The sequence below is a fragment of the Spermophilus citellus genome, assembly GCF_964194105.1.
Source record: "Spermophilus citellus genome assembly, chromosome: 16".
NCBI classification, from domain to species: domain Eukaryota; kingdom Metazoa; phylum Chordata; class Mammalia; order Rodentia; family Sciuridae; genus Spermophilus; species Spermophilus citellus.
Window position 1 is genome coordinate 78623812 of NC_138196.1, and position 19223 is coordinate 78643034.

Sequence of the window (19223 nt, forward strand, 5' to 3'; positions counted from 1 at the left end):
CATTTCTATGAATCATCATGACAACCATTACTTCTTTTCCATTTTCAGCACAGCCTGACATTGACAAGCCACAGTTCAAAGCCCCACACACATCTCTAATTTAACCATGATCATCTGTCTGGCATCCCACCCCAACCACTTTATCTTGAGATACCTGTGGTCTAGCTTAAGAAAACCCATGATTTGACTCTCTGTTTCTCATCTTTTTCTGAGGCAGCTTATATGGAATTAATTGTATCCTTTACATGAAATGCAAACCCCTACACATAAAGATCTCTTATTACTCTTTTAGGATCAAGTGCAAAATCATACCACAGAGTAATGCAGTAACATAAAGCTGATAGAACTGCTTGTAGGGCCAATAAGAACATGAAGGAAGAAAGGTGGACAAAAGTTATTTTCTGAGTTCATTAAAAGGTTGATTAAGTGCAGAGAAGTGACAGCAGAATTAAATGAAAAATATTCTGTGACATTTAGTTTTGCTTGCTATCTGGTTCTATTTCTCTATGTAAAATCATATTTTCAGCATTGTGTTCATTAATAGAGTTCATTAGTGATAGACACTGTAAATATTTAAGTAATTCTTCAATTTTGATGGAAGGTTTGTGGATTTTTATTTTTCAGCCACAAGAGATGGCTCAGTATTTAGAAATGCATATTATAGTTGAAAAAGATTTGGTAAGTATATTTTTGATTGATTTGTCTCATGTCACTTTATGTTAGCAATGAAGTGTTATAAAAATAATTTGGAAAAATATATAATTTGGAAAGATTTATGACAGAGGAGAATTAGTGACAATTCTGCATTAGCCAAATTCTAAACCATTTATATCAGTAGGAAATTGGGAGTCAAATTTCTATAAAAAGTTTAATCTTGGGGTGGGGATGTGGCTCAAGCGGTAGCGCGCTCGCCTGGCATGCGTGCGGCCCGGGTTCGATCCTCAGCACCACATACAAACAAAGATGTTGTGTCCGCCGAAAACTAAAAAATAAATATTAAAATTCTCTCTCTCTCTCTCTCTAAAAAAAGTTTAATCTTAATTTTAAAAATAATAATGAAAATAAAGTAAATGGTAACTTCATGTAATTTAAAGAATTTAGAATCATAGAAATGTATTGCATGTACTCTTAACACTTTCTTAAACTTTGAAAATAATGGTTTATATTATAGATAGGAGATGGTATTATCATTCCTGAAGGTTATTTCTTGTAGAATTTCCTTAATGAAATGGAATTACAATGATTTGAAATTTGAGAATACTTAAATAATTTCATTATCTTATTTTTCCATCTATTTTCTCTATTTTGTGGAAAAGTTCCAAACTTTATCATAAAAAAAATGACAAATTTATTTTAATGTACTTTAGGATTTCCCCAAGGAAATGCCACGTGCCTTTGTTGATAATCAGCTAGCCATCAATAGGAAGCTTTATTTCTGAACTCTGACTTTGTTGCTATGTCCTGCTATGAATTTCTATCTGACCATTATTCTAGCTGAATACCACAAGTTTTGTTATTTTGATAATATAGTATTTTCTAAGTCCCCTGTGATTTCTTCTTTGGCCATTGGCTACTTATAATTGGTTTTGCATATTTCAAACTTCTTGGATTTCTCTTTATTTTTAAAAATTTCATCCTATTCTATTCAGACAACATATTTTGCATTTTTAAAAATTGTTTTAATTGGATTAAATCCTAACAGCTTACATATGCTGTATTTCTGGATCATGTTCCAAGGGCACATGTGCTGTCTTGCAGTGAAATGTTCTTACAGATACTTATTAACTTATAATTTAGTTTTAATCTTTAATGTCTCTGTTGACTTTTTTGCCTAGTTATTCTGGTTTGTGAAGATGATTATATATTCATATGCAGTTGGAAGACTACATAGAAGTTCTGTCCATTCTTTAAACAATACCCTCTACAGCATGTTACAGTTAGGATATTGTAACCAATTCAGTATAGATAATTCCATCACAGCCAGGATCTGCTGCATTCTTTTTATAGTCTCGCCCACCTCCCCTGCCCCCTGGAATCCATGACTGTAATCTCCATGTCTATGTAGTTTTTTTTTTAATTTCCGAAAGGTTATATGGATGAAATCATTCAATAGATAACCTTTTGGGAGTTTTTTGCATACCTACTCTAAAGGTTTTCCCAGCTTTAACTACTTCTTACACAAAATGAACTAGGTCGATGCATCTGCTCTTAGGCCGAGCTCTCTTGTTTGCAGAGATCCCAGCACAACCCCTCTGCACATTCTAGGGATTCAGGGGAACGCTATTGCTCTATTGGTTTTTGGTTCACATTTTTTATGTACCTGTGATCATTTTCTACTCATCTCGTTTTCAGTCTTCAATTCTTGTCATTGCTTTTTAGTTTTTTCTTCTCTATACATTTTTGTTCTTGTGAGTCTTTTATCTATTGTATTTTTATCATTGCTTTATTGAAATGTCAGGCAAACATGGTTTTGAATGGGTATAGTCGATCTACAATCTTTCAGATTTAGATGTTTACTGCAAAATAGGTAATATTTTCAGTCAGAAGTGCTAACATTCATTTGATAAAGGAATTATCTCTTGTGTTAATCTCCTTTTCATTTTTTAGATTTTTCATTTTTACACTAAATATCATATGGTTTGTATAATAGTAAAATAAGTTGCCTAGCATAGTGGTCCATGCCTGTAATCTCAGGTACTGGGGAGAATGAGGTAGGATAGAGGGTTGGTACCAACCTGGACAACTTATCAGGCTCATATCTCAAAATTAATTAATTAATTAAGAGAGGACTGGGAACGTGGCTCAGTGGCACAGCACTTGCCTAGCATGCACAAGACATTGGGTTTAGTCCCCAGCACTTCAAAAAAATGTTTTTAAAGAAAAACTTAAATGTTTTTAATACAAACTGATATGTGTTTAAAGGTCTAACAATGTACATGTGGATCTAAAAGATAATTGTATTTTACAGTACGATCATATGGGTTCAGATACTACTGTTGTCACGCAAAAAATTTTCCAGTTGATTGGACTGACGAATGCTGTAAGTGTTGGCTTTTCTAATACTTCTGCACTTGTTTGTTAACTAAAACAATTCCTATATCTTCTTTTATGAGTATACATGTTATGTGATGATAGAGAAAATCATTTCATTTTAAGTTTCTGTTTTCCCACCTATAAAATAGGAATAATGATAATTGTATACTCCTTTTTAAAATTTTTTTTATTTTATGCCATTACACATTTACTGTATACTCCTAATTAGGTTATTGTTAAGAATTAAGCTAAATAAAACACTCATATTCAGTATCATTACTAATAGCATTTATTATCTACTAACACACTTTAAAGGGTACATTTCAGAATTAGAGTTCAGCTGTTCAGCATGTTTCATAAGTTCATTTTCATAGACAGATCACAAAATCCATTTCAACCGTGCCGTATGAATCCGTCTTCTGTATGTGTTCTGTTGTAGATTTTCACCTCCTTTAACCTTACCATAATTCTGTCTTCACTGGAGCTTTGGGTAGACGAAAACAAAATGTCAACTGCTGGAGATGCTAATGAGTTATTACATAGATTTCTACGATGGAAAAGATCTTACCTTGTTTTGCGTCCGCACGATGTGGCGTTTTTACTTGTGTGAGCATATTTTGGAATTACTAAAGCTTAGACAAAGAAAACATACTAGTTTGGCCCTGTTTCTGATCATTGACAGGCCTCTAGGGGGAAAAAAAAGCCTCCCATTAACTTTTTCTGTCATATAGTAAAGTCAAAGTTATTTTTTTTCTACACCACACCTATGACGGAATTGTTTGTACCCATAACTCTAACCAACTGGATTGTAGTTAAAGCTCACCCCTTGGATCTTGGGACCCCACAACTTCTTACCTTAGAGTGAGCACCACATCATTAAATGTCCCTGACTATACTCCAAATTTTTTTGAAGGGATTGAACTCAGGGGCACTAGACCACTGAGCCACATCCCCAGCCCTATTTTGTATTTTGTATTTTTTTTCCTAGAGACAGGGTCTCACTGAGTTGTTCAGCATTTCACCTTTGCTGAGGCTGGATTTGAACTCACAATCCTCCTGTCTCAGCCTCCTGAGCTGCTGGGATTATAGGCATGTACCACCACGCCTAGCTTCCAAATAATAATAATATTTCTTCTAAGAGACATGTCTGAATTTGAGTATTAGAATTTAGCCTTCTTTACTTCATTGTCATTAAAGGAAAAAAAAAAGAAATGGAAATACTACTTTGTATTCCAATATAACACAGACATAATGTAGTCACATTGTGCTATTAATTTTTTAGTATATAAGTCTCTCCTGTTTAATAAGCTCTTTGTTTTTAGGAATATATATCCATACAGTAAAATTATATACACAGTTTTTTAAATGTTAGCACTTCTCATCTTTTGTCCCATGCCTCTGGCAGGCTAGCTGTGGCTGATTAAGAGGAGACTTCAATTTAATCCCTGAGGTGACTGGCTACCCATTGGCCAGCCGTTTTACCTTTGCTTTCCCATCTTAGTGAATTTCGTTTATTCTTGTATTTATTTGGGGGCACGTATTCATTTCCATCTAAAAAGACACTACATAAAGTGGGTCCTGCTTATGTCTCAGAAAACCTAAGGAAAGCCCTCTTTCTAATACCTGTTTCCTAAGTCTGTTTTGTTGTTTTCAAAGGGCACAGAAACGCTGAGTCACATTCAAAGTGGTGATACTCTGTTAAGTGGAAATATTTATTAATTTTAGTATCAATGTGCAAAACTAAAATTTGTCTTAGGAAAATTGAGAATGAATTGTGCTTACTTTTACAAAACCAGAGGATTGTGATCTGATTTTAAATTTAAGTTTTTGAATTTAAGTTACAGAGAAAGAACAGATTTTGTTGGTGCCACCTTTCAAGGGAAGATGTGTGAGAGGGACTACGGAGGAGGAGTGGCCATGGTATGGTATGGCTTAATTTGCTTGGCTAAAATGTGTCAGCAGAATGCTGTAGAGAAGAGTATAGAATTAAAGGTCCCCTCACTTTATGATTTCCATGTGTATTGAAACTTGCATTCACCTAGTGGTCTTTGTCCCTACTGCTGGTAGCAATGCTCAAATTACAGGAAGTCTTCTCAGAACTCACTACATTCAAAAATTTGCAGTGCTCATTTCCTGATTCCACATATCCTTTTTAGAAAGTTGTTCAGGTCGTGATCTCTTTGAGTCTTACCATACGATATCATTAATAATCAATATCATAAATCTTAATATTTAATCATGCATCTATTTTCATTTAAAGCTTAGATTCGTACTTTGCTTAATAATTAATTATCTAGCTAACACAATTATGAACCAGATTAAAATAAAACATTTGAAACCATCCATTACCTTAAAATGCTTCGTAAGTCACAGGTGAAGAACGAGAGGACCAAAAGCCCTAATTGACATTATGTATCTCGGTAGAAAATCTGAGAGTATCTGAAACTGGCTTGTTTTTGCCAGTCTTTCCTGCAGCTGTGGTTGTGGGACTTGCCACTCTTGGCTTTCCTGTCTGTGTGTCGGCATGATGCCTGCTGGAGCTTCTGAGAGGCAACGCGTGACCTCTGGTTCCCGTCCATAGTGAAGGTGAAGCTGAGAAAAGAGATCAAGAGATGCATCAACCAAAGGGAGACAGGATTCCTCTTCAAAATCCACAAATCCTAGTTTGGAAAAATGCAAGTTTTATTTATGGGCAAGTGATTGACCTAGTCTCAAAAGCTAGAACCTGGCCAACTTCCTCAAACAATCCCATATGACACTTTAAAAAAAAAAATCAAGGACTTATGTAAATGAGAAGCAAACGCTGACCTGGTTAACAAACAGAAGCAGAGCTGTCCTGCCTGACATCCAGTGTGCTGCAGGGAGGGCCGTGCCGCACACATGGCTGGTGGACAGAGGACAATGGTCCCTACATTGAAAGGAGCAATTTCAGGAAAGCTTTTTTAATATTCTTTCTCATTCCCCACTTTTCTTTGGAATAATTATGGCCTGATCTTTTGCTGGAAAAATCAGAAAGTAGCCAAGGTCCACAGAAGTGAGATGTTGAAGAAAATAATTAAAGCTTTGCCTGCCAGATATTCACCACCTTTCTCCCTCCCTAATCCCCCAGGGCTATGGTGTGCAATAAAGGGATTATATCTTTCATGGGCTGCTGCTTCTTCAAAATTATACATGAAACCACAACCCAAGTAGTTCTTGGTTGAGTAATAGCAAGTGAAAATAATCAGCATTTTTTTTCCAGTGTTAGGGATGGAAGCCAGGGCTTTGTGCATGCTAGGCACAAATTCTGCCTCTGAGACACATTCCCAGCCCAGTGTATGACTTTATAAAAATTTAAAATATTTAATTCATAAATAAAACGTGTGCATAGTCAAGGCATATGACTTAATGATTATCCATAATATATTTATAGTGTGTAATGGTTACCACAATGAAATTAATCACTAATCACCAAACATAATGACTGTAGTTATTACAGTGCACATTAGATTTCTAGAATTTATCTTGTAACTGAAGAGTGTGCCATTAGACTAACCTGTCCCCTTTCCCCAGCCTCTGGCCACCCTAGTTCTGCGCTATACATGTATGAGTTTGATTGTTTCAGATTTCACAAATAAGTGCCACCATGTGACATTTGTCCTTCTCTGTCTGGTGTATTTAATTTACTCAGCAGATAATTTTTGATGTCTGTGACTCTTTACCCTGAGGCTTATCCACTCAAGGATTCATAATCTTAGAAGCCTCAAGTTAAAGAAACTCAAGGCTGTTATGTTTCACATAGTATTGAACAGAGTGTCTGTTGACCTTAGTAATAAAAACATTCATGAACCAAACTATTTAGACCCTGGGTATTTCTATGCCTAGCTCCAAGTGCTTGTTCAATTAGTTTTAACATCTTACTGGTTCCCTCATAATTCTGGGTTGAATAAACTTTGAGCCATGTTGATTGAAGGAAAAAAATTGCATATATGGAATCTTGATTTCTAAAACTATAGACTGGAAGTTTTTTCAAAGCTTACATGAAGACACATTTATAGATTGTAATCATGCATTAGGCAAGCAAAGAATTCTCAATAAATACCTAGTCATTTACCATTTCCTGACCTGGTGATTTGAACATAAGAAGCCTTAATAAATACTATCTTCTGTTATTCTTATATGAAAATATTGTCCTAGGCAGGTGTTATTTACCAAAAAGAACTCATCTGGTTTGTTGTAATATTTTTGCCCTAAAATATTTTTTAAAATTCAATACTGAATATAGTTTTGCATTTTTAAATTTTTTTTTCAAAACTGAAGTAAGAATTGGCAATGCCCTGTAGAAAAGTCTCACTCTCCAGTTCCCATCTTTTTTCAAGTTTTTCCTACTAGTCTGTTGTGGATTGAATCATGTTCCTCACAATTCATGTGTTAAAACTCCACCCGCTTTTTTGAAGAAATGATCTATACAGAGGTAGTTAAAGTTAAATGAGGGGACTGGTGTCCATCTAAGAAGAAGAGACACCTGGGACAGCCCTCTCCACGTGCACACAGAGGAAAGGTCATTAGAGGACCCAGCAAGAAGGCTGGTTCCTCCAAGCCAAGAAGAAAGCCCCAAACCAGAAATCAACCCTCCTGGAACCTGGATCTTGGACTTCTAGAACTGAGAGATTCTCCAGAACTGTGAGAAAATACATTTCTATCGTGTAAACCATTCAGTGTTTGATATTTTGTTATGGGAGGCCAATCCAACTAATAGAAATCCCAAGTGAGATTTTCACAAAGAGAATTATAAAGAAATGTTACTTCAAGGAAAGATGGAAATACACACATCAGTAAGAAGACAGGAGCAAAGGAGCAAAGGAGCGATTGTTCATGAACGGAAAAACACCTGCTTCTCTACAGATGCCTAAAGAGAAATTTTTACTGGTTACTTTCATTTTACTGAGCTATAAGAAGAAAGAAAGAGAGAGAGAGAGAGAGAGAGAGAGAGAGAGAGAGAGAGAGAGAGAGAGGAAGGAAGGAAGGAAGGAAGGAAGGAAGGAAGGGAGGGAGGGAGGGAAAGAAGGAAAGAAAGAAAGTGAAAGAAGGAAAGAGAGAGAGAAAGAAAGAAAGAAAGAAAGAAAGAAAGAAAGGACTTTCCTACAATACCTTGAAAATAAGATCATTTATAACTAAATCAGTATTAATATGTTCTATTTAAACTCTTGAAATGCAGTAGAATTCTTCATTTTCTTCCCCATGAATTATGCAATCTCTCTCCTTCCTCTTCTTCAATTTCTTCTCCTTCTACCTGTTCCTCCTCCTCCTCCCCTCCCCTCCTCCTCCTCCCCTCCCCTCCTCCTCCTCCTCCTCCTCCTCCTCCTCCTCCTTCTTCTTCTTCTCTCTCTCTCTCTCTCTCTCTCTCTCTCTCTCTCTCTCTCTCTCTCTCTCCCTCTCCCTCTCCAATCAAATGGTACATTCAAATGTGGAAATTTGATAAATGGGACATTTATCAATGTGTACGCAACGTCCCTCTGTCCTGGTGATAAGTGAGTCACCAGGCTGAGAGGGGAGCAGCATCATTTGATCAGGACCATGTGGAAAGCAGACCCCCAGTGCAAGGTTCTGGGACTCACAGCCACCTAGCATGGATGGTGGTAAACACCTCAGTCTCACCCTCCTTCTCATTAGACGGCATGGAAGTAAAACTAGAGGACAAAGGGCCCTCTGATAGGACCCATTTGTTCCATCCTCTTGGTCTAGAAAGCAGGGTGGAAAACAATGGGAAGAAAAAACTAAAACATATGCCTAGAAACCTACCTGAAGTCTGCTCATCAAAATGTTCATTAGGTATATTTGAAGGCATGCCAAGACTTGTGGGTCTCCTTCAAAATTTATGTCTTAATAGTATTAGAATATGCTATCATCTTATTATCTTTATAGAACAATATAAGTATTTTAGTTTTGAACATAAAGAGTAAATAACTGAAAACAACATTTTTATTTTCAGTCATTATTACCATAATATCAATTATTATTTCAACAAGTGATTTTATAAGTTTAAAAAACACCTATGGAACAGTCACACAAGATATCTTCAACTTTGAAGAATTAAATAGTAAATAAACACAATTGATCCATAATTTGAGATACACTTGTCTTATGTGTTTGTCTTGAAAGATTTCGTTTGTGAGTACGACACTATTGTTATATATAGTTAACAAGCTACTGGGTCACTTAATTCCTTGGCCTGATGCCACCAAATGAGTCTTTCATTTACATTTTAGTACAATTTCAGATTTGATTTTTCATATTTTCCTAATATTTATGATAATACCTGCAATATATAAAGTTAAGTCAACAATGATGGCACTTCTGTGGATAACAATATTAGATGCCTCTACTCCTTTTTTATTATATGACTATTTTGAATAATGACATTGTTCTGCAAGTCAATAAAATGCCTATAACAATATGTACATGTAAATTTGTGGGTTTTTGTTTTTTTTCCCAGCACCCCAATGCCATAGGTCTGGAATCACTTGCCATTATTTTAGCTCAGTTAGTGAGCTTGAATATGGGGATATCATACGATGACGTCAAGAAATGCCATTGCCCAGGAACTATCTGTATAATGAACCCAGAAGCAATGTAAGAGACTTAACCTTTATACTTCATACATATATGTACATATATATATATATATATATATATACATATATATAATTTATATTAAGATATTTTTGTGTATGTAATTTAAGAAAATTTAAGCTGTTAGAATAAATATTAATGATTGAATATCAATTGTGACCCAAGACTGCAGACATATTCCAGAGCCCATACTGCATATCTGTCTCAATCTTTTATATAAATCAAATGCCACATATGCTTTCTCATAGGTGAGCAAACTCTACATCTATTACTCTTTACTTGTGTGATTTTTATAACTTAGGTTTGCAATGACAACACAAGAAGTTTTTGTTAGTGTGACCGTCTGCAGGTGGCTCCTTTATCTGCTCTGGCTCCACCTGAAGTCTTAGCTTCTACTGACTCCAGAGATGCTGCATCCAGCTGTGTCATAGAGAACACCTTGTGCAGTCACCTTGTGGTGCTTCAAGACCTAGGGAATGTGTTTGCTTTTATCATCATTCTTCTTAGAGTTAGTTCATAAGGAAATTTATAGAAGTAGGACCAGAGAGCGATGGGATTAAAGGGGAGCCTCCTTGAGGCCAGCCTATGCAACTTAGTGAGACTGTCTCAAAAAAATAAATTACTTAATTGAAAGGGTTAGGGGTATAGCTAAGTGGGTTCAATATCCAGTACTGGGGAGTGGGGGCAGGGACAATGAAACTAAAGCTGTTCCTTGTACATTCAGTATCATGGAGTCTCTGTCAAGTATCAGCCATTTGCAAGGCAGATCTATAATTGTGTTACAGCTCCTGGTGGGCTACCAGGTTTTTATAGAGTGAAGCATGCACCCAGGAGATGACAGGTGACTATGCCACTGAAGTTAAACATTTTCACCATCAATTGGTATTCTCAGATACAAGATTATAAGACCAAGGGCACGTGGTATATCTGGAAGCAAGGTAGAGACGGTCCAAATGGCACAAAGAAATAACATGAATGAGGGCCCCAGGTCCTCATGTCACCTACATTTATTGCACCAATATTTGTTCGTCACTTTATACCGATAGACTCAGAGGAGCTCTCTAAAATTGGTTGATGAAGAGCGAAACACCTCTGTCTTCTTTCAGTATACCAGTTGTGGAATTTTAAAATTCATTTTTACATATTATAGTCCAGTTAGGGTTAGGCCTAAAGACAGTGGGAGACGGTAAAGGGCCCAGGGAGCACATTTGCAAACAATGTATTTGCTTTCCACCTTGTGGAAGAGAAGCAATGGAGACTGGGATTGGGAGAGATTCCTCTGCCGTGGTCAATGACTTGGATGTTTGGTCAAGGATCCGTATACTCTAAAACTGTACAAGTGGGGAAAGGAGCATGAACTGTATTCAGAGTGGGCACAAAGTACACATGGCCCTCTGTGTGCCACACTCAACCAACCACGGATCAAAGACATTTGAAAAAATATCTGAGCATGTGCAGACGACTTTTTTCTTGTCGCTATTCCCTAAACAATGCAATGTAACAATTTACCTAGCATTGACATTGCCTGAGGTATTATAAGTCATCTAGAGATGAATTAAGGAATATGGGAGCATGAGATAGGTGATATGTAAATATCAGGACATGCTGCACAAGAACCTTGAGCATTTGAGGATTTGGGTATCTGTCAGGGATTCTGGCACGAACACCCCCTCTGGAGACCAAGGGGCTGCTGTACGCAGATGTTTAGATCTAATTTTCAATTCCCAAGTATTTATTTTAGAAGTAGCTCTCCATCAATGAACGTCAACCAGCTTTTACCCCCATCACCTATAAAACAAGTCCTAAAATGAAAGGCATGTACTCCCTCCTCGGGGCTACCTCCAGTGGCTTCAGGGGACACTGACGTGCCAGGTCAATAACACACCCTGGCATGGAATCTTCTGTCTTTCTTCATCCTTGATCCACTATTTCTTCTTGCTAGGATCAACTCTCAAATACATTGTTGTTGCTGTTTTTCTAGTTAATCTAAACAGACAACATCTTACATCATTTGTGTGCATAATGTCAAGCAATACTCATTTCATTTTTATCTGCCATTGTCCAAATTGTCATTTCATGCAATGGCAGTGGTGATGCATAGCTTGTGATGCTGTTGCAATGATCCTAATAGTTAGGGTGGTGAAGAAATGATAGAAAGGATCAGGAGATCTTAAATGCAGGTACTCCTTTGGATCCCCCACACCCTCCTGAATATCGTCAAGGTGTCTTTTTTATTGTTGTTCTTTTTAGTTCTACAGGACAATAGAATGTATTTTGAAATATTACACATACATGGAGTATAACTTCCCATTCTTGAGGTTGTACATGAGGTAGAGTGACACTGGTCGTGTATTCCTATATGAACATAGGAAAGTGATGTCGGATTCATTCTACTGTCTTTCTCATTCTCATCTCTCCTTCCCTTCCTCCCCATCCAATCTGGTGAACCTCCACTCCTCCCCACAACCCCCACCTATTGTGATTCAGCATCTGCATATCAGAAAGATCATTCAGCCTTTGGTTTTGGGGGATTGGTTTATTTCACTTAGTATGCTGCCAGTTCCATTCATTTACCAGCAAATGCTATGATTTCATTCTTCTTTATAGATGACTAATATTCCATTGTGTATATATACCACATTTTCTTTAGGTTGGTTAGATAGTTTTAGCTACTGTGAATTTAGCTGCTATGAACATTGATATGGCCACATCACTATAGTATGCTGATTTTAAGTTCTTTGGGTATATGCCAAGGAGTGGGATAAATGGGTCAAATGGTGATTCCATTCCTAGTTTTTTGAGGAATCTCCATACTGCTTTCCTGAGTGGTTGCACCAATTTGCAGTCCCACCAGCAATGCATGAGTGTACCTTTTCCCCCATTCCTCACCAATATTTATTGTTACTTGTATTCTTGATAACTGCAATTCTGACTAGAGTGAGATGAAATCTCAGTATAGTATTAATTTGCATTTCTCTCATTGCTAGAGATGTTGAACATTTTTTCATATATTTTTTGACCAGTTGTCTGTTTAGTTCCTTAGCCCATTTATTGATTGGGCAATTTGGTTTTGGGGGGTTAGGCTTTTTGAGTTCTTTTTATATCCTGGAGATTAATGCTTTATCTGGGTGCAGATGGCAAAGATTTTTCTCCTGTTCTGTAAGCTGTTTCTTTATGCTCTTGATTGTTTGCTTTTCTGTGAGGAAGTTTGGGGTTTGATACCATCCCATTTGTTGATTTTTCAATTTAGTCCTGTGCTATAGGAGTCTGGTTGATCACAATCTTTTTAAATAATATTAACATTCTGAAAATTAAAAAAATCATAAAGTACTCAGGATCTATTATTTACAACAGATAGTTCCAATCTTGCACACATTTGTTTTTTAAAAAATAATTGTGGAGTTTTACTCTGTGCTAGTAAATGAAACAATTAGAGCTCCTGAAGCTGAAACCCGGTCTGAGAAGTCAATCAAGGTCCTTAGAAATATCTCTGTGTAAATTTTGAAAAGATATCTGAAATAGATGAGGAGGAACCATGCATACATATTGAGAAAGTTTCCAAGGCAGAAGAAATCGTTAAATATTTGGCAGAGGGGACAGTCAAGAAGGTCACTTAGCTGAGCAAAGGAGATGAGGGATGAGAAGCATGACCTTGGAGAAGGGGTTGGTGATTAGGTCACATAGGTCGTGCTCTGAATGACTGAGGTGGGTTTAAACAGAGAAGAGATGTGACATTATCAGTGTTTTAGGGAGAATGCTTGATTCGGATTTTGAGAGAAAAATACAAAGGACAAAGCCTGAAGTGCTTGTTCAGCAAGGGGGCTATTTATTGCATGAACTCGTACTGAGATGGTGGAGGCTGGGCAGAGGTGGCCAGACATAGTTAGTGGATAGATTTGACAATATTGGGTTGGTGAGAAATAGAAGGACCTCGAGATTTTGTCCTGGGGATTTTTTCTTTTTTTGAGTTTGGAAATATTAACAGTAGAACCAATGGGCAGACACGGTCTTAGTACTTTACAGGTACTGGAATCTCACAAGTCTATGACACAAATGAACCTTGATCTCCATATTGCAAAGAGGAAACTGGAAAAAAATATGCATATAATTTAAAGACCTTTCCCAAGGACATACAACCTGTAAGTGGCAGAACCAAGATTTTAATCCACACGGTTGGATTGGGCACAGTTTACATGTTCCAAAGCACCATGCCGTCCTTTGTAAGCAGTATGTTTTTTACGCAAGAAGCATTTAGAATTTAGGTCATTTAAACTTAAGGTGCCTGTGAGCTAGACTCAAGAAGAAACGCCAAGTAAAGAGTCAGATATTGGCCTCTGGGATTTAGGTGGTAAGTTTGTGTCAGAGGAACAAGATCTGAGCTGTCAGATGTAGGTTTTATTTGACACTGTGGAGCTGAACAAAATATTGGAAGACAAAGTATAGATGAAAAGAACACGTTTGTTACTGTTGTTAGTACAGGGCTATTTCAACACTTAAACGTCACGAGAGGGACGGGAACAAGCAAAAGGGAGCTGGGGCCGTTTGTAAGGTAGAAGATAAAAGGATGTAACAGATAAGTATAATAGAAGAATCCATCACTTTTTACTGATCCCTTATTCCTACTAGAAGATCTCTAAGTTCTTGCACAGTTGACTTCCCAAAGTCTTTGCTTTCTTTGAGCATTGAGTCTGTCGTGGAATGCTAATTAAGTGCCTTTATTCTGAGGGTAGGCAGTTTATGAAAACTGCTCGCACCAACATTTGAAGTTCCATGTGTTCTCAGTCATTCCAGTGGTGTGAAGATCTTCAGTAACTGCAGTCTGGAAGATTTCGCACATTTTATTTCAAACCAAAAGTCCGAGTGTCTTCAGAATCATCCACGCTTAGAGCCGTCTTACAAGCAGGCGGCGGTGTGTGGGAATAAGGTTGTGGAGCAAGGAGAAGCCTGTGACTGTGGAACTGAACAGGTCAGGACTAACGTGGAGAGCTACATTCCAGAATTGCCTCAGAAACTGTGAATTAATTTTTATAATGCTGTACTGTCATTTCCTTCCATGGACCACCCTCCTCCTCCTCCATGAGTGAAACTACATATTGCTTTATAGGTCCATTGATTTGTAGACTATCCATAAAGTGATCTAACTTTTTAAATTCTAGCTCTATTGAGGCATAGTTGATAATGAAGCAATTGTAAATATTTGGTGTACACAAATCCTGATGATTTGATGTGTGTACACATTTTGTGATATTTACCTCTATCAAATTATATTAGTAATTATATTATATGCTGTATTATTAATATATTAATATATTTTATATCTACATATATTAATTTCTCTGTCTCTGTATCTCTAGAGGTCTGTCTCTGTCTCTCTGTCTGTCTCTCTCTCTCTCTCTCCATCTTAGATAAAACTGCCAGAGTTAGAGGGAAGTTGGAAGGGTAGAGATAAAGTCAGGATACAGTGAAGTAAATGAGATGAAAACTTGAAGTGAAACTCAAGAGTGAGCTTTGGCAACACTCCCAGTAGGTGGTAATGAACAAGGGGGAATCAGGAAGCTGTGAATTTTTTCTGTTTGCCAACATATTAAGCATCTATTATTAAAATGTCCACCCAATCAATAAAAATCGGAAGATGCCCGAGAGCATGTGATCTGCCTTTCAGGAGTGTGGGGCAAACAAGCCTGTATGCTGCGAACACAGCACATGTGCTCTCACCGCTGGTTCAGAATGTGCCTCGGGACCCTGCTGTAGTGAGTGTAAAGTAAGAATTTTTTTTAAAAGTTTTCTATGTGACTTAGATAATGACAATCATTATTCTGTATCATGCTTGTATATTCACATTCTGATCTATTCAATATAACTTACTTCACCCCCTCAGTTTTCCAAAAAAGGACACGTCTGCCGGTCTGCCGCCAATGAATGTGATCTCACTGAATACTGCAATGGCTCATCTCAAGTATGTCAAGAAAATGTCTTTATCATAGATGGGCATCCCTGTAGCGAAAATAAGTGGATCTGCATCGGGGGAGTGTGTAGAAGTGGGGATAAACAATGTGAAGATCTATTTGGCCAAGGTATTTATAATAATTTTCTTTTCCATATATGTGTTTTTCTGGACACTAAAAAACAAAGTAGCTGTCTGTGGTGGTGTACACCTATAGTCCTCGTGACTCAGGAGCCTGAGGCAGGAGGATTGCAAGTTTGAGGGCAGCCTCAGCAACTTAATGAAGCCCTCAGCAACTCAGAGAGAGACCCTGTCACAAAATTTTTAAAAATAAAGACTGGGGGATGTAGCTCAATGGTAAAGTAACCCTGGGTTCGATTCCCAGTACTGCATCCCCCTCCAAAAAAGGAAAGAAAAAGAAGTAGATGTTAAGCTTTACTTGTAATCAAAATTGAATAGATTGAATAAGAATAAAAATTAAATGCACTAATTGCAACCTAGCAAATATCACACTATTTTCATTAACAAAACAGGTATGTATTGAGTAATGCAACATTGAGAGAAACACTTATGAAATGTATATGCTGTGGAAATACCATCTAAGTGAATATTTTTTAAAAAATACACATGTGAGAAAATTGTGCCAAAGTTTAAGAATTTGGGTTGCCTTCCACAGTAGAGACCATGGATATAAGCAAATGGGAAAAGGGGAAGAAAATTTTAAAGTGGATCTTCAGAAGATTAGTCTGCCAAAAACTGAAAAATTGTGATTAAATATCTATGAACTGTAGAGAACTATGGCAGTATCTTAGTAAGACTATTTTTTAAACAGACATCATCAAAACAAAAGAAAAGGTAGCAGACCTCTGTCTCTACAATGGTTGATAAGTTTGAGTTAGACAAAGCATCCTGAAGTAAGAACAACTATCAAAATGGAAAAAGAAACTTAAAATTTTATTTGGAAGAGTTGCCTAGCTACCAAGGCCAGGAGACGGGTGCCCGGAGAGGTGAGGTCAGCCCTTGAAGCATTGCTACTGTGAAACTGATGGCTGAGAGAAGAAGTAGGTGAGGAAACCCTCAGCCCTTGGAAGCTGGGCAGCTGGCAACCTGGACAGAGCTTCCCGCAGTCTCAGGGAGCCGGGAGGAGCAACGTTCCAGTTTAGCCTGTGGCAAGGGACACGAGCTCTTGTGGATGCCCTGTGTTTTCCATGGGGACCCACTGAGGACTTGACCTTGGCAAAATGTGGCTGGGAAGTGGTCAGCCGCAGGAAGACGGAAGCCCACCTTTGTGCTAACACCCTTCTCATTGGATCCACTTGTATCCTGAATACTGGCTGGAAGCAAAGCGCAGACCCTAGCTGGAGATACGTCACCCTTGATGTCCCCAAATCACTGCATGTCAAAATAGGAACTACAGAAGAGGGTGACACGACAGACAACAGAAGGGGCGCGAGGGTGTGAGAATGGGGAGACCTGTGCAAGAAAATACAGGCAAAAAAAAGAATGAAAAGTTGGGTGTGATCCAGAGAGGTGTGATTGCTGCGAAGCGTAGCATATGGGAATTTTTTGAAAAAACGAAAATATGATGAAGTACAAATATCTAGAACTGAAATTAAGAGCTCAGCTAGATCTGATGGCTCCACAATGTCTATCTATGTCCAAAGATCTTGTCGTACACAGAAAACACATGCAATTTTATCTGCCAGTGTGGAAAATTAAGTAAATATTCAAAAATAAAAGTAGGAACATGATGAGTTCTCTTGCAGATTAATCGTACTGGAGTGGCATAACTGAAGAGTAAATTATAAGTCTGAAGAAAATCTGCACATCGTGGCTCACAGAAAACAAGGAAGGGCAAACCCAGAAAAGTTCCTGAAAGGCCCGGAGGTGCGAGGGCCTGGTGGAGCACTTGTGCAGCATGTGTCAGACTCTGGGAGGGACTCACAGCAGAGCCAGAAAACAGGTTGTGAAAACCTGATGACAAAGAGACGAGCACACGTGTTATGGAGACCCAGATGGAGAAAGGTAAGAGAATGGGCCATCCCTACAACCCATTCAAGAAAAGCTCGAGACGGAAAAGGAAAAAGAATGACTTGAAAAGTGCCTGAATCAAATGACGTTTAACCTTACAAATAGGAAAAAAAATAAAAATAAAGACTGGCTTTAGGATAGAAATGATCAGTGGCCAAAGTGTTGGGTAGAGTTGGATTGACATGAGTAAATACCCATGTCACAACCTGAACCTAGCATAAGGCAGGAGACTAAGCACCACAAAAACATCTGATGCACCCAAAAGAGGGCTAGAACTAGATTAGGAAAAAACAAAGACGGAGGAGGTTCATTTACATTTAAATATTTCACAATCATATTAATTCTAAAACTTGTGTTAAGACTTAGTCTTAGGGAAAAGATGTGGCATATAGGGAGAGATGCAACCAGGAGAAGATAACTAGGTAGAAAATGCAGGCGCCATTGAACTGGTGGGAGTCGTAAAGGTATTGGCACCCCAGGGAGCCCGTGACAACCAATGGATCCGATTTCCACCGAAGAGTAACCTCACGAGTAAGAGGTCACAATAGCCAACCATTTATCTTCCTAGGAACATTGGAAGATTCTGGAAATTGAAGATTGGGCCAAACTAAGACAGAGATCCTCTAATGGGGGCGAGGGTGGGGGCGGATAGAAGAGTTTTAGCAGCAGGAATTGCAGGGGGACTCTAAAGACCATGGATTATGTTTTCCACAGAGCACGGGTGGAGTTCTGAAGCAGCTCAGAAACTGAAACATTAAAAAGGCGTTTAAAATTTCCCTACAGTCTCCAGAGGATGGACAAAGGCTAAAAGGGAGAGAAATCTTGCCTCTCATAAATCCTAGTCTTTCTCTAAAATCTTGTGTTGTATTTAGAAGGGTCTCTGTCAGTAGGCTAGGAAGCTATTCATTATTTTTTCTTTTTTATTTATAAGACATTACAGTTATATATATAGTGGTGGGGGTTCATTGTGACATAATCATACATGCATGGAACATAACTCGCTCCATTTCGGTCCCCAGCACTTCCTCTTGTCCTCACCCGTTCCTTCCCCCTATTTCCCTTCTTGTACTCTACTGGTCTTCTTGTATTTATTTATTTTTTTAATTGGTGTTTCATAGATAGGCATAAAGATGGAATTCACTGTGGGACACTTATACGTGCACAGCATAATTTTGTCAACTTCATTCCACCATCCTCCCTTTTCTGCCCCTCCTCCCTCCCCTTCAATCCCCTTCCTCTACTCCGCCGATCTCCCCTCTCTTTTTATTTGAACTGCCTACCCCCCCTTATGTTGCTCTAGCTTCTGCCTATGAGAGAAACCATTTAACCCTCAACTTTCCGAGCCTGACTTATTCCAGTTAGCATTCTAGTCTCCATCTCCATTTACCAGAAATGCCCTAATTTCATTCTTCTTTATGGCTGAGTAAAACTCCATTGCATGTGAATGCCACACTCATTTGTTGACAGGCACCGGGGCTGGTTCCGTAACTTTGGCTTTGGTGAATGGGGCTCCTGTAACCATTGATGTACCTGTATCACTTTAGTGTGCTGAGTTTAGTTTTTGCATACACACTAAGAAGTGGGATAGCTGGGTTATAGGGTG

General features: G+C 38.0%; 1 protein-coding gene across 1 annotated transcript in view; it reads left to right on the forward strand.

The window, feature by feature from the left end:
* ADAM2 (ADAM metallopeptidase domain 2) overlaps nucleotides 1-19223 on the forward strand; it is a gene marked incomplete at its 5' end in the record, with an annotated part of 60852 nt that overhangs the window by 10404 nt on the left and 31225 nt on the right. Inside the window, 8 exons of the mRNA XM_081269505.1 lie at nucleotides 625-678; nucleotides 2969-3040; nucleotides 3473-3639; nucleotides 4872-4953; nucleotides 9509-9645; nucleotides 14428-14611; nucleotides 15308-15406; nucleotides 15524-15719. Coding sequence (XP_081125631.1) covers nucleotides 625-678; nucleotides 2969-3040; nucleotides 3473-3639; nucleotides 4872-4953; nucleotides 9509-9645; nucleotides 14428-14611; nucleotides 15308-15406; nucleotides 15524-15719 — 991 coding nt within the window. The remainder of the gene's footprint in view (nucleotides 1-624; nucleotides 679-2968; nucleotides 3041-3472; nucleotides 3640-4871; nucleotides 4954-9508; nucleotides 9646-14427; nucleotides 14612-15307; nucleotides 15407-15523; nucleotides 15720-19223) is intronic.